Source organism: Cephus cinctus, unplaced genomic scaffold, assembly GCF_000341935.2.
Source record: "Cephus cinctus unplaced genomic scaffold, Ccin1 Ccin1_scaffold1333, whole genome shotgun sequence".
In the NCBI taxonomy this organism is placed as follows: domain Eukaryota; kingdom Metazoa; phylum Arthropoda; class Insecta; order Hymenoptera; family Cephidae; genus Cephus; species Cephus cinctus.
The window spans coordinates 282,611-297,540 of NW_014333751.1; the positions used below are offsets into that span (position 1 = coordinate 282,611).

The 14,930-nt window shown below is 40.3% G+C and overlaps 1 protein-coding gene across 7 annotated transcripts in view; it reads left to right on the top strand.

The window, feature by feature from the left end:
* The window catches only part of LOC107272946 (mucin-17), a 172,351-nt gene extending 158,633 nt beyond the window's left edge, over positions 1-13,718 (top strand). For 3 of the 7 annotated variants that reach the window (XM_015750644.2, XM_025090265.1, XM_015750649.2), the window contains 5 exons: positions 17-4,966; positions 5,042-5,206; positions 6,689-6,836; positions 8,490-8,736; positions 9,693-13,718. In XM_015750644.2, coding sequence (XP_015606130.1) covers positions 17-4,966; positions 5,042-5,206; positions 6,689-6,836; positions 8,490-8,736; positions 9,693-9,957 — 5,775 coding nt within the window. In that variant the 3' untranslated portion in view covers positions 9,958-13,718. The other 4 variants (XM_015750645.2, XM_025090266.1, XM_015750647.2 and 1 more) reach the window with 4 other exon arrangements.
* The last annotated feature ends 1,212 nt before the right edge of the window (positions 13,719-14,930 follow it).

Sequence of the window (14,930 nt, forward strand, 5' to 3'; positions counted from 1 at the left end):
ACTTTGTCTATTCCAGGTTTGGCCGATCGCCATCCCGAATTTGCAAGTCCAGCAAAACAGCCAACAGATCAATCACCAGTCTCTGAATTCTCCCTCGCAGAGTCACGAGAGTAACGGGGTCGTTGGACGAAATGCCCAGCACAGGTTGGGTCAGCATAACATGACTGGGATGGTAATGGGAAATCCGTTGATCATGAATCAGCAGGGTACAAATCTTAGCAACATGACTCAGCAGCAACAGCAGCTACTTCAGCAGCAACACCAGCAACTAATATTACAACAGCAGCAGCAACAACAACAGCAGCTAATGCAACAACACATATCCCAACAGCAGCAACACCAACAACAGCAGCAGCAGCAGCAGCTGCTACATCACCAGCAGATGCAGCATATGCAGATCTTACATCAACAGCATCAACAGCAGCAACAACAGGAGCAGCATCCAAACGTAGTGACTAATCAGATGACGCAACAACAGGCATCGCCCTATTTGAATCAACTGAATCAACAGTCCCTGCACATGATGCAACAGCAGCAACCGCATATAAATCAACAGCAGCAAATGCAACAACAACTTCACCTTCAACAGATTCAAAAGCACAATATGAATCTGCAACAGCAACAACAACAGCACGTGGGCCAAGAGTCTGAGCAACAAATATCCGCAAATTATAACTCGCAACATCCAACCGAATCATTTGTACATCACATGCCACCTATGCAAAATTCTTCGCAACCCTCTATTCATCCTCAACTGCACCAACTTCATCAACATCAGATGCAGCAGATGCAACACCAGCAACAATCGAATCAGCATATTATGCAAACCCAAAAACCCGAGCACTTTCAGATGCAAATACAACAGCAACAGCAGCAGCAACAGATTTCTCAGTCATGCGCTCAGACACAGTATCCTAATCAAGCTATAGCTCAGCACACTATGGATGTTATGCAACACTCGAATGGTGTATCTGTAATGGCTGGAATAAATCCTGCCGACGTTCCAAATAGACAGAATCGTACACCGTCCATCGGTGAAGAGGATCTGAATACCAAGCAGCTGCAACATCAACAACAGCAACAATTGCACCAGCACAATCATACAATGCAACGACATCATGTAATACAAAATGGAAATTTGCCGAATAATTCGCACGACAACATGCAGCGAATATACACTCAGCATCAAATGCAATATCCTGTGAGAAATTTCGATCCCACAAAAGCGCCGAATTTGGAAACGAAGCTCGGGCACCAACAGTACACTCCGGTGAGTCATTTAGGTCGTAGTCCGAACAGTAATCACACTGTAGATGCTCAGCCTGGAATGGGACCAAATGGGCAGCCTGGTAATATGCATTTTAATGCAAGAGCTCCGCCGTGGCAGCAGACTAGAACGATTGCGGCATCGCATCAATCTCCTCCGGTGACCATGCAGAGCATCACTTGCAATACCTTTGATCGGGTACCACCTCTGCATCATCACATTCCACCAGCCTCTGCCTGGACAGACGAAGTGGCTAGGAAAAAAGCTAAAACGAGTAAGGTCATGGTTAAGAAACAAAGGCAACACAGTATGGTGGAGATAAGAAATAATGGCCTCGATCAGTCGATATTGAGTCCTGGTGATGAATTCAATGAGAAGAATCAGTCCAGTAATCATATTGGCTCTACTGTCAGTAATACCAGTCCATCCTTCCTTGAAGATCCGAGTGGGTATCTTGCACAGCAGACTGCTCTTCTAAATAGCACGATATCAAGGCAGACGGGGGTCAGCAGTTCGCAGGTCACTATTCTAAATAGCTCGAAAGTCTCTCAGACAACACATGGCGTCCACGTGCCTAATAACGTTTATCTTCCACAACCAAAGCCTTCCTCTATCGCGAACCCAACTAATACCTCCGTTACGAATTCGGTCAAGAATCACGCAACTTCTCCTGTGGTGGTTCACAGTAGTATGACACCGACTTCGGCTAACAGCGTAACCCTTCCCGAGCACAGTCCTTGCCAGGGTTGCGTCTCCAGTGTCGATACGCAGTCCTACATCCAGGATCAGTACAAGCACCAGATGCACAGGCAGTACTCGACGCATTCCGATCAGCGTGATGATCCCGTTACCTCGTCTACCTTCGGCGAGAGGTTCCCAACGAGTCAACAAATTGACTCAAGGCCAATTCAGGGCGGTACCGTGAGCACAAGTCATGGTTCTCCAGTGGGTACGAATAGTCCAGCGAATTCAGATACACCAGCTTCCTCGACTTCCGGGATTTCGCAACCAGCAACGCCGCAGAGTATGATCTCTTCGCAGCCTTCGACGCCGCATAGTTACTCCCAACCACCTACGCCTCATTCTCATCCTACGTCAGGACAGATACCTCCTCAACCATTGACACCGCAGAGTCAACAACCCTCACAATCCTCCATGAGTGGCAATGGTTCTGAGCAACCGGCGGCAACACCGCCACCATGTCCTACGACAACACCCTCAAGCAGTTTACCCCCAAGTACTTCTCCTTCGCAGATTGTAGTTTCCTCTGCACAAATAATAGAGAATGAAAATGGAAATGGACATTCAAAGAGAAATACTAATGGTCGGCAATCTAATCTAGAAGGCTATCAGCCTCATCCACACACTATAAATGCTGTGTCCAGAGTACCATTGATATCGTACAGTAGACCGTCATCAGTCATTACAACTATGGCTAGTGGTCATACTGTCAGTAGCAACACAATCACCTCCGTATTGGCTGGAAGAACTAATACAGCGACTGTCTCTATAAACACACCATCCGTTATACCAAATCCTGCTATACCTAATATACTTACCAACAAGTCTCATCTCCAAACGCAATCAACCGTGTCTACGAGCGTACCCTGTACAACCAACACCATGCATCATGCCAGCTCATCACCCATTACTCATAGCCAATCGTCAACGATGAGCGTGTCCAAATCGCCTCTCGAAATGGTCCAAAGTGTAGTGAGTAGCATACAAGTACCACAGGCGAGTTCTAGCTCACCAGCTCATCCTCATGCGCATCATCAGCAACATCATCAGTCGAATGTTCAGGTTCATAACGTTATAACGTCTGGTGGAATATTGAAACATTCGTCAGGATCTGGATTACCACCTGGACATATTTTGGTATCTAGCGGTGGTCAGCTAATAATGGCTAGCACTGGCTCGGGGATCAGCGGGGTGATGGCACCTCCACCGCCGAAAATTATTTCAAATGCCAGTTCCATGCCACCCCTTTCTGTTTCACCTATGGTTACCAGTGTGACCGGGGCTGTTAGTCAGGTTATTCCAGCAGTTGGTGTGGCGCAGCAAGTAATCGGACAACCAACAGTTTTGGTAAACACCATTCAAACTCCTGTGCTTATTCAGCCTGGCGTTATGACCATGGATGGTATTAGCCAAAACGTTCAGATACCTCATCTCACAGTGGCGACTGGTAACGTCATACAAAATGCCCAATCGATTTTGGACGCGAACCAAGACGTGACTAGAAACGTTAATACGAATTCGAATATAGTGAACCGGCAGCCTGCGTTATTATCTCCAGAATCTGGCGTAAATAAGAAGAAGGCGTATAAAAAGCGGAAGAGCAATTCTCAAACAGTGGCGTCGATGCTCCACATTGCTTCCTCTCAACAGAACACTGGGATGCTTATGCAGTCTCAATCGAATTTCGCTCAGCAGAATTTTCAGACGCAAAGTCTTGGCGGACCAATGCTTCAAGCGCTGACGATTGTTCCTGGAAAGGGTGGAGCACCTGCTCAACTGGTTATGAATGGTCAGACCGGTGCAACGTCCACGCAGTTCAATGCTCAACAAATCATCACAAATTCTCAACCTACACAACAGATAAATCTACTGCAGCCTGTTAATTTGTTAAATGGTACCACTGGAATGGTACAGAACTTCCCCACTATTCAGCAATTCATCGTACCTGGAATAGGTAGCATGGTGATGTCAGCAGACGGTACAGCAACCCTTTTGCAAGATACGGGCAACATTGGAATGCAACTGCAGATACAGAATGTTAATGGTCAGAACGTATTGACGCCAGTTCAGAGTCACAGTGGTATATTCAGCCCAAGTCAGAGTATTTTGGCTGCTGGACCAGCAGGCATGGTCATCCGTGCACCCCAGACAACCGGTGGAAAAATAATTCAACAACACAGTCCTGGAGCTCAGTTCCTCTCGCCAAACAGTGGTCAATTTCTCGTGAATGGTACAACCTCATTTGGCAATCAGTTGAGTCCAATAGTAGCGAACGTCAGTCCCAATCAACAGGTAACCTTCAATACCAGTCAGGTACGTCCACAAAATATTCAAGGCCAACAAGAGTTCATTCAGATGAATGGCCAGACGTTGATGGTACCCTGTGCCACTACACAGAACATTGCAGTCTCCACTGCTTCAAATCAACAGAACACAACATTCGTTCAGCAGAATACAACGATTGTACAACAACAGACCACGATGGTGTCAAATAATCAGATACCAAACTTTCAATCGGCTGCTTCAAATAATGGAAATCGTGTAGATCCCACTTTGAATCTCGATCACAATCAATCCTACATCCTGAGCAGTGGTATGATCCAAGGGAAGTCACCTTCGTCTCCAAAGAGTAGTGTTAATTCCCCATCATCCGAGCAAAATGTTGAGCAACAACAGTACCTCCTAGCAAGCAGTAGTACCACCGTTGTCGAGAAGACATCTCAGCAAACTGGGCAGCATAGTCCCTTGATGGTCAGACATTCTGTGTCTACCCAGACGGCTGGCAATCAGGCAAATGTGGCTCAATCCACATTGATGAGGCAAGGTTCACCACCGGACACAACTACTCTCAGTCCTGGTAACAGTCAACGATCTAATAGTCCTGCAGTGGATACTACTACCCATGGAGCTGCCTCACCGGCACCCTCGATAACCGCCAGACATCATTCGTCCTCGACGGTAAAGTTACTGCAATTTTCTAAGATCTTGGAATCCATTTCAAAACTATCTCCTATACACATTTCTGATTTACAGCCGATGGTTCATTGCGTCTCAAGCAGCGAGCCAGACTCGGGCGAGGCTCAAGTGACGGCTGAGGATTGGCGAATCCATGGGATAACCGCCAAGGAGTTAGCACTTGGACAACCGGCTATCCGCGGAAAGACTTACGTCGAATCTACTGTCACAACTGGGATCCAGGTTGGTACCAACATAGAGCAAGGCATCCATCATCTAACTCAAACAGACATGCATCAGCCAGCCGATACGACACACCCAGAAAACACATACGCTGACTCACAGGAGCATATGGACACATCATCACCAAATCATTCCATTTATTCAGACACAATGGATCATTCGCCGACGGATAAACAGCTTAATATTAGTAAAGAAATTACGGACGTTTCTCTCACCGAGAGCGATGCAAATGCCTCGCAGATCATGGGACATAATCATTATCAGCCTGTTCTTTACCATAATCATTTTGTTCCTGGGGAGAATGTTTATCGACAGCAAACCTTGGTACCGGATCATGCGCATTATACCTCTGTGCCCCATAGTCATAGAGTAGCGATGCACTCTTGCGACGAAAATATTCCTGAGGTACTACAACATGTTGTAGAGCATCCACACGAAAGTTCCTATAGCGAACAAAAATTTGTAGAACCAGAAAACAATGATGTTGCTTATTTTTCACAAGATATTGCTAATCAAAAAGTAATGAGTGTTGGCATGTCTGCACCGGGACTTTATCCTCACTTATATAACTATAGGCACGATACCAATGGCGTTGCTGTCGTGAATTATCAGCCCAATAAACAACCATATGTTAATCCTTACGTATACAATGAATACGCATACGCGGAGCAAGTCACTGATGGCGATGATAGTGACTCATCGTCGGATGATTAGAATTGAAAAGCGTTCTCTCCGATTGAATGGAAACGAATTGTATATTGATATTAGAGGCTATGTATAACCTCGCTGTTATCGGTTACAATTGAATACGCGCCGTTAACGTTTTACGAGCGAGTAACATTAAGTTTTTGTAATTAGTTTGTATTTAAAAATTATTTTTACACTTTCGACATGGAGCCGAACATTTATCTAATACGTTTAGTATTATTATTTAACGTAAATCGCAATATGTAATTGTATCATTAATTGAGTGTTACGGAAGTCCAGAAAACCTCGTTTTTATAATGACGAAATAAATCCGTGCTAAAGATTATCTTCGTGATAATAATTACTTAACGATCGAGAAAAAAAGAACCTTCCGATTGGCATGCGTATAATTGCAGTTTGTCTTTTTGCTCCTTTTGTTTCTTTATTTTTGGTATTTATAATCAAGTTGCATGTAACTATGAATGACGAAATTTAAAAAATCTTTAACTAAAAAAAAATCTCAATTACACGTAGAATTTCTCGGAAATATTGCAACGCGCGTTCAAACAATCTCCTATCGGCATTTCTACTGTACACTCGTGTGATCTCTTTGATTTTGTATTTTTTATTTATTTCCCTTCTATCGTTTAATCTGCCACCCGTAATATCGCGCTTTGCAATTTCCGATGGAACGGTACACAATCGCGAACGCCATTCGGATGAGATACGCTCAAGCGATATTAGCATGTGGTTGGTAGGCTTGTGTGCCTGAGCTGATCGAGTTGTATTTGACAGATCTATACGTCAGAGACGTTGAAGCAAGCCGAGGGTGTGGTGAGCTCGGTGAGGTACGAGGGCAGGGATCATGCCCTCGGCCGGGGGATCAAGCGAAAGCTGGACTCCATCCATTCCATGCATTCGACCCTGCATGAAGACCAGGATGGTCAGTATCGTATTGTATTTATAGACATAATTGTTAATATCAATTCGCCTGCTTAAGGGTTACTTGCAAATTGGTAAAAAGCATTTTTCTTTCTTTAAATTACAAGACAAAAAAATATGAAAAATCTCATATAGTAACTCGATGACCAAAATGCTTTTTATTTAGATGCACTTCGATATTTTGTAATAGGAATTTGTAGTATATTTGATATTATTTAGTAGTAATTAGATTGTACATTGTTTCTGTTGTCTTATTACAATTTACCGAAGTATTGCTAGGGTGGTATAGTCAGATATGTAAGTGCACCGTACTATCTTGTGTCGTAGGTAATAGGTAAAGTCTTGTGAATAAGTAACGCTGATATCTGTAACGTTTCTCTTGCATGTTATGTACAAACTGTTGAAACAGTGCATTACGTATTCACTTGCGTTTACTTGAACGCCTTGCGAACTTATTCAAATTTTTATTATGCATGCAAGTAGCTTGTCCTTAGTTGCATGTATCATTCGCACTCACTCTTTACATAATAGCTTTGACAATGGCTTTGTTACTGTTAATTTGCGCTTTTAATGGATGCTGTATACAATTATTAAGACTCAGGTATATTATCTCGTACGGAATTAACGTTCGGCAAGTGCTCAAATCTTTATTAAACTGTTAACAATACCGAGCATATCTGTTGCTATGGAAAAAACAAGAGCAATCATTAAACTGGAAGTGAATGAAGGTCGTCGTTGACGCAATTGTATAAAAAATTAATTCGACACAGGTAAGTAACATAGTACTAAAAATTTGTTCACGTTCCATTAAGTAGTATTGCTTGTCGTCGAATAATAACAATTGTAACATATTTCTACAATGGATTCTAGATGTTTTGTTGCGTTTACTAATTGGCTGTCAGATTTGTTAATATCATGTTCCCATTTGATACACTTCATACATACGAACAGAGCATTGGAATAAATGAATATAAACGTGGCCAAGGTGCGACCGCTTTAAATCATTAGTTCATTTGAACAAAAAAAGAGGGCGTGGCTCACACATGTTACCATATTTTTGTTGTACATAAAAATCCCGTGTTTCGATCCGCATGTACATAATCCCAGAGAGCATCATCGGAACTTCCCTGATCGTGCGTGCTGAACGTTCGACGTAACGGAATGATTTACCTTGTCGAATTTTGATAAATAGTTTTCTTATTTGTAGAAAAAATTTGCAATTCTTGGATAATTGTCGCGCAACGTTTACACGCAATCAGGGAATCATCCAAGGTACAAGATACCTTCAATCGTCATATACATATAATACGCCGACATTGCCTTTACAGCAATTGCAAAAATCATATTAAGTCAGCAGCAATATCTAACAAATGACAATGCACAAAAATTCATTTGATTGCAATAGCACACAAACAAGATGGAGAGGTGACCGATAAGAGGGCTAGGGGTGGCAGTATTAAAGAAATTTCGAGGCGACACTTTGCGCATCCCTTCGTAAACAATGGAAAATATGTATTCTTGCCTAATGAGCGAAACCAAAAATAAAAGTAACGATCAAGCGAATTATACGAAATAAAATACGCAACGTGTCGCTTCCAAAGGCAATGCCCAATTACCAGGACACCCTTGAAACGTTCCTTCTTTGGGCTCCCAGTATCCGAGGATCAATCTGATGCCGGAAACTCGTGGAAACTCGAAGTCGGTGAACTAGTGTGGGGCGCAGCTCGGGGTAATCCGGCCTGGCCAGGCAAAGTCGAGTCTCTGGGTCCCCCGGGCAGCTTGACCGTCTGGGTGCGTTGGTATGGGGGCGGTCGCGGTCTCACCCAGGTCGATGCCAAGACACTCAAGTCCCTCTCCGACGGTCTCGAGGCACACCACCGTGCCCGAAAAAAGTTTAGGAAGTGAGTCGCTACCCAATTGGGGATAAATTTATGAATTGCCGCTTGTTTTACATCTCGATAACTGCTATAACAGGAAAAATTCTAATTGAAGTCTATCAGAGTTTTTACAGCGTTACGAAATTTTTTTTTTTATGAAAAACAAGAATTTTAGAGCAATTAGCTCAAAGGATAGATTATTCATGTAGGAAACGGGAAATAACTTTTTCTTGCGTTTTATGGCTGCAAAATAAATATACTAATCAAAAATTGATTGATAGTATTATTGGATACGTATAGCATTTATTAGCAAACTAACAGCCAATTATCCATTTGTGTCTATAAGGGACTTGTGCGACGTTGCGATTCTAAAATGGGAATTGTCATTCATATTTAGCTCGGGTCTTGTTCGTCTGTCTTTTTAACGTGTTTGATCGATCGACTTTTATATTAAACGCAATAATAAAAGCTGCCTTGTACCACAGCGATGTGAATCGGACCAAAGAAAAGTTTTCCTTGTGCTTTTACTCCCAAATCGAAGTCAGAACGTAGGGAAACAATGAAACCTTGACTCTGCTTCCGGTGGCTTTGCCCTAATACGAAATAGCCTTTATAAATCGGCGAATGTATCAATAGTCTCGTCGACGGCTTATTTGCATGTTAACGATAAAAGTAGAAGAATTGATGAAATTTCCTGAATCGCAGCACGTACCGTCCCTGGATTGATATACATTTCTGTAAGCAGTAAACAACTAAGCGTTCTATTCCATCTATATATATGTGCCTTTTTACTAGTTAGAAATCAAAGAAATATTAGATATCGTGAATGTAGTAGAGTCCTTTTAGTATCTGTGTCTCGCAATTAGCCTCTATGGTAATCACGATCAGCATACTTACTGCCGTGAAATTTGTGCTCCAAATGAGCGCGCCATAATACCATTAATTAATGACACTGTAATTTTTGTTATCCTATCTTCTAGAAGTCGTAAATTAAATATGCAATTGGAGAACGCTATACAAGAGGCGATGGCCGAGCTGGACAGAATGAGCGAATCTCAATCGGCCGCCAGAATCGCCACGGAGAAATGCAACGGACAGGCTGCTGCGACAGGTACGACGAGAAACTCATCGTCTAGGACTACGACGAGCATCACATCCAAATCTACTGGAAGCACCAGATCAGAAACCAAGAGACTCTCTAAGAGAAGCGAAACGGCGAAAACCGAACGTAAATCGAATCGGTGATAAAACGTAGCGTCGATCAATTTTTGACTTTATCGATCGTGTTACGTTACATGGTGCACGAAAGATGGTACACAGTACACCTATAATAACTATTTATATATATATATATATAATGATTAAATATATATATAAATACAGATATGCAAATATATATAAATATAATTATAAATATACAATAGAATTTGTATGTAACGCGTTTTGTGATAACGCAATTGAATTATTGTACATAGTTTTTTCGCCTGATGGTGTTTATAAGTGAGAGAATTCCGTTTTCTTTTTGCATAATGGAGAATAAATAAAAGAGAATACTCACGGCGACTTGATACGAACGCGAAACATAAATTATCGGTTAACGAGTGTGGAAGGTACACACGGTGATATTAGCATCCTGATAAATGGCGACCAAGTTCCATATAGACTTTTTTCACGCAGCGAGAGTCCTTCCTCTTACGATTTTTCCACCGTCGGTAGTCTTGTACATTGTTTATAACGTGCACAAATACGCGCATAATCGGGTTAAATCATACAGATCGTACAGTGCGCAGGGCGTTGAGACGATAATAGAGATTTTTGAAAAATTTCTTTATCTTTTGCCGATTTTATTTTTGCATTGTGCGTCAACAATGTCGTGTTTGCGAAAGATCCTAGACAGTGGAGATGCAAATAATTGATTGATAACCCCTTCACGCATAATCATTCGTAAAATATGTGTAAATATACGCATTACACTACATTGTACGTAGGATACGTATTACAATAGTTGTGAAATAATATTTTTGTCAAAATATCGACCGGGAGTACCTATTTCATGGGGATGAATGAAAATAAAATTTTTTTTTACAAGTTTACATACTATAATACATATATCAATTTTGTCGAAGAACCAATGTACAGCTGTATTACGATTCTGTCAGATTTATAAATTTTCTGACTTTGTTTACTACCGAATATTGTTTTCCACGAGTATGCGTATTGGGATATGAGAATTAGCACGGTTTGTTTTCGATTGTTCATTAACGCGTGTACTTATGAAAATGTACGAAAAAATTTGTGAACATTGAAACTTCGGCAATGAGTAAAATTTTGAATAATTTTAGGCCATACGTACCGAAGTACATTTTGATAATATTAAAAACAGAAAGGACCCATGGCTCGTTCTTGTAGCCAAATATTTCGTGGGAAAAGAAAAAGTATGTAAGCTTAATATAATTTCTTAAAAATTCTAATTCCACCCACGTCCTCGACAATTGTACGTGACGATTAATTGTTAAATACGAAACAATCAAGCAAACTATTCGCTTCCTTCGATATTCCATAGAACGACCACAAAATATTTCTGCAGGACGTAAGAATGAGAAGGCTGTCGTTAAATAAATTTCGAAAATTGTGAGATAGAAGTTTTTCAAAATAACCGGACCGTGACCTTACAATTTAATTTTATAATTTATTAATACAGGGCAGTCCCACTTGCCCCGTGTCTAGTAAATAATTCGTGTTATCTCCATGGAACTTTTCATTGATTAACGGGTGTTTTTAGCACCTTGGTTTATATCAACGCACGAAAGACAATAAAGGAGATACAAGTATCAAAAGAGTCACGCGATACAAGATGGAAAAATAACGATTTTCGATTCATGATACGTCATCAGCTTAGACATGATTCTTGAATCGAGCATCGTTCTGCCAATGACTGTCGCATTAGCTGCACTGGCTATACACTATAAAAGAAGTGCAAAACGGGTTCATAAAGATTTCATAAAGCGTCCACGCGGCTGGTTTAATAAATCGTGTGACGTTGTATACTTTAGCTATACCTATATGAAAAAAAAATCAAAAGCTCGCAACCAGCAAGACTTTCAACAGCGAGCCACGAGTTATTATTTTCCGTATAATTTTTCAATTACGCTGCTAAGAACAAACGTAATCGACCATGTGAATACGTATTTGTTACGTACGTACGCATGTAGGGATCTTTTTTTATACGACCGTTGGCCTCTCTGCTTCTCTCTGTATTACAAAAAAGTTCACATATCAATGGCAACGCCAACGCGTGTTTAGAGGCATTTCGAAATTCAGTAATTACATTTTCGATTTGCTAATTACAAAACGAAAAGTTCCCAACAGATTTGTACTATTAAAAAAAAAAGAACGAAACATGCAAAACGAAAACAATGACTTTCGATAGAAGCATAGAAATTAAAGAATACCTGTAAAATCTATTTTTTTCTTTAAAAACCAACATTTCTAAATAGCAGAGAATCGTAGGCAGAGGTATCGATGAGTTTCAAAATGATTTTACACGCGCTTTCATTTTTTTCTTTGCTTGATGCAAGCAAACAAAAAATAAAACAGAAGAGAACTAAATAATCAGTAAAAACATGTACCTCAGTGACAGCTACGCCAGAATCAAACGTCTTAAATTCGAGTATATACTGTAGTAACGTTACCTATGTATATTTTCCGTACTGTAAATAAAGTACATACGCAATTACCGAATAGCCACATTGTACGATTACCGTCGATGTATTATTTAGTATTTATGCCAGGTAATTCACCAGCAAAAGGGAAATGTTCGCCGGAAACAAATGTATCTATGATTGTGTGATAACGGGCACCGGACCACAGTACTCCCAAAGCATATACGAAAGTGGAAGCGTGTATTAAAAAAAAAAAGAAAGAAAAAGAAAAAAACAAAAACGTGAGAAAGCTTGAATAATGGAATTCAAAAGGGCACTAACCTAACCTAACAAAATTTTCATATTCAAATTCAAGACTTAGTACCACAAACGTATATCTGATAGGAGTCAGCCCATAGTGTGAACTAAACGAAAAAACATTTGCCTGTACAATTGTATAATTGTATTACTAATAACAAGATGACGTACTATACGTTTCCGCGATATTGCCCTAATCTCAAGGAGGTACTAATGTAAGTAGGATTATTCGAATTACGGGGTAATTTGGGTGTTTGATAACGAGAGTAAAATCATAGGTGAATTTTCAACGGCTGAAGTTGACGGGTGAAAAGTAATAAAAGAAAGTGTTGGATGTGTGCGCGTTACTTTCTCATATTTTAACTCGGTTTTTATTTCAGGCATATATTGTAAAGGGATTTCAAATAGGATGTGAGATACGTGGGGTGTCACGGATTTTGAAAGAGTCATGTCCGAGTATGTACTGGAAAGAAGAGTTTTCTTTGGAAAAATATGATGTAACAATATGACACAGGTTACTCGTAGCGTGTGCGTATTTTACAGTGATTGCTTTACTTAGTAATAATGGGAACGTGACGAATGCACTTTAGTGTAAAATATATATATGATAAAGATAACAACCCCTTATACATATGATACCAACTATCAGTGGTATAATAATAAGAGATGATAATTTTATATTTACAGATAGAACGTTAAATCTAAATGAGTGTATCATACTATTGTACTATGAAAAGTTTCCCTGACCCTGATTCCCTATAATAGGTAAATTAGCGAAGCTACCTTATTTAATATTTGGCATAATATTTATATACATACATAAAAGATAGAACGTAAAGGTAAAGAAATAGACTGGGCGCTGCGGATGTCACCAGCCCTGAGAAAAAAGTATGAAGCTATGTGATCTACTACTACTAGTAGCTTTTAGCTGTAAAGACTTATACTTTATTTTGTAAATTTTGTTTATACAATGTTTGATCGTTCACGCATAATACTATTGTATGTGAAAATAAGTTAATAAAACATTAACATATGAAGTTACACGCATGATGGTATTTTTAATGGATTCCTATACACTTCTACTTCCCATTTCTATAATCAAAAATACAGGATAGAACATATAACTCGATCTACTTTATTCATAATACCAGAGATCAGTAGGGAGATTGCCAGTGGGCAGATTTTCTTGAAATCAGAAATGAGTAGGGAGATACACAACGCTACGGTTTTAGGCGATACCAAAAACATAGCGCTAAATCGTAGCGGCGAGTCCAGGAATAGAATTTTGTGATCATCGCCTCCGTCGATAATGCATATCCCGTCGTAGCCGAGCTGAACGTGATCACGAACGTGTAGCCTGGCGGGCAGAGATTCTCCACAACTTACAACTGAATCCCAGAGCAACCCTTAGAAAGAGGCCGCTTATCAGATATTGCCTAAATCTTTTTTTTTTGTAATCTTAAATTCAAATGTACAGTGTAAGCTCGATAAGATTTACTAAGACAAAAGCCAGCACCTTACGCCTGCCTGCGTTAAGGAGTGCAGCGATGCGGTGCTAGCTTCCATCATTATTTAACAATAGTTCCAAGCGTAACTATGGTCCCAACATTGAGTACTAGAGAAAATTATTCCAGAACTGTTTGAAACACAATCTGAAAACAACACTGAAAGCCAGCTCCTTATGCATACCTGCACTGAAGCATATGGTGCGACTAGTATCCTTAATAGGTATTTTAACGATGTTACGTAGCAGAACTGTTGTTAACACTAATCGTACCATCGTCGGGTCATTTGACCCTATTAAAGCCAAAAATACGTTTAAAAAAAATTGTCGGTATGTTTAGTGTTAAAACCTATCTGGAACTATAGAACTCCTCGAGAGCTATTGAAAAAGCCTATTGTTGAATCATTTTCAAGAGATTTTAAAAAAGTGCAGTGCTGGAGCTGACACCCATGTAGCACCTCAATTTTTGGAAAATTCCTATTTTAACGATGTTACGTAGCAGAACTATTGTTAAAACCTATCAGGAACTATAGAAATTCTAGTTAAGTGCGTAGCATGTACAACGCTCAGACACCAATTTTTGAAGTTCTTCAAGAAAGTATCGTTTGTACCTCTTTCCAATCAGTCCCCTTCGAAAGAGTATAGTCTCTAGTATATCTCCACTGCGTTCCATCGTTTGTACCTTCATAGTTTTCTTTTAAATTCAATATTAGTGCGTAGCAGGTACAGGGTCTAGACACCATTTTTGTGAGTTT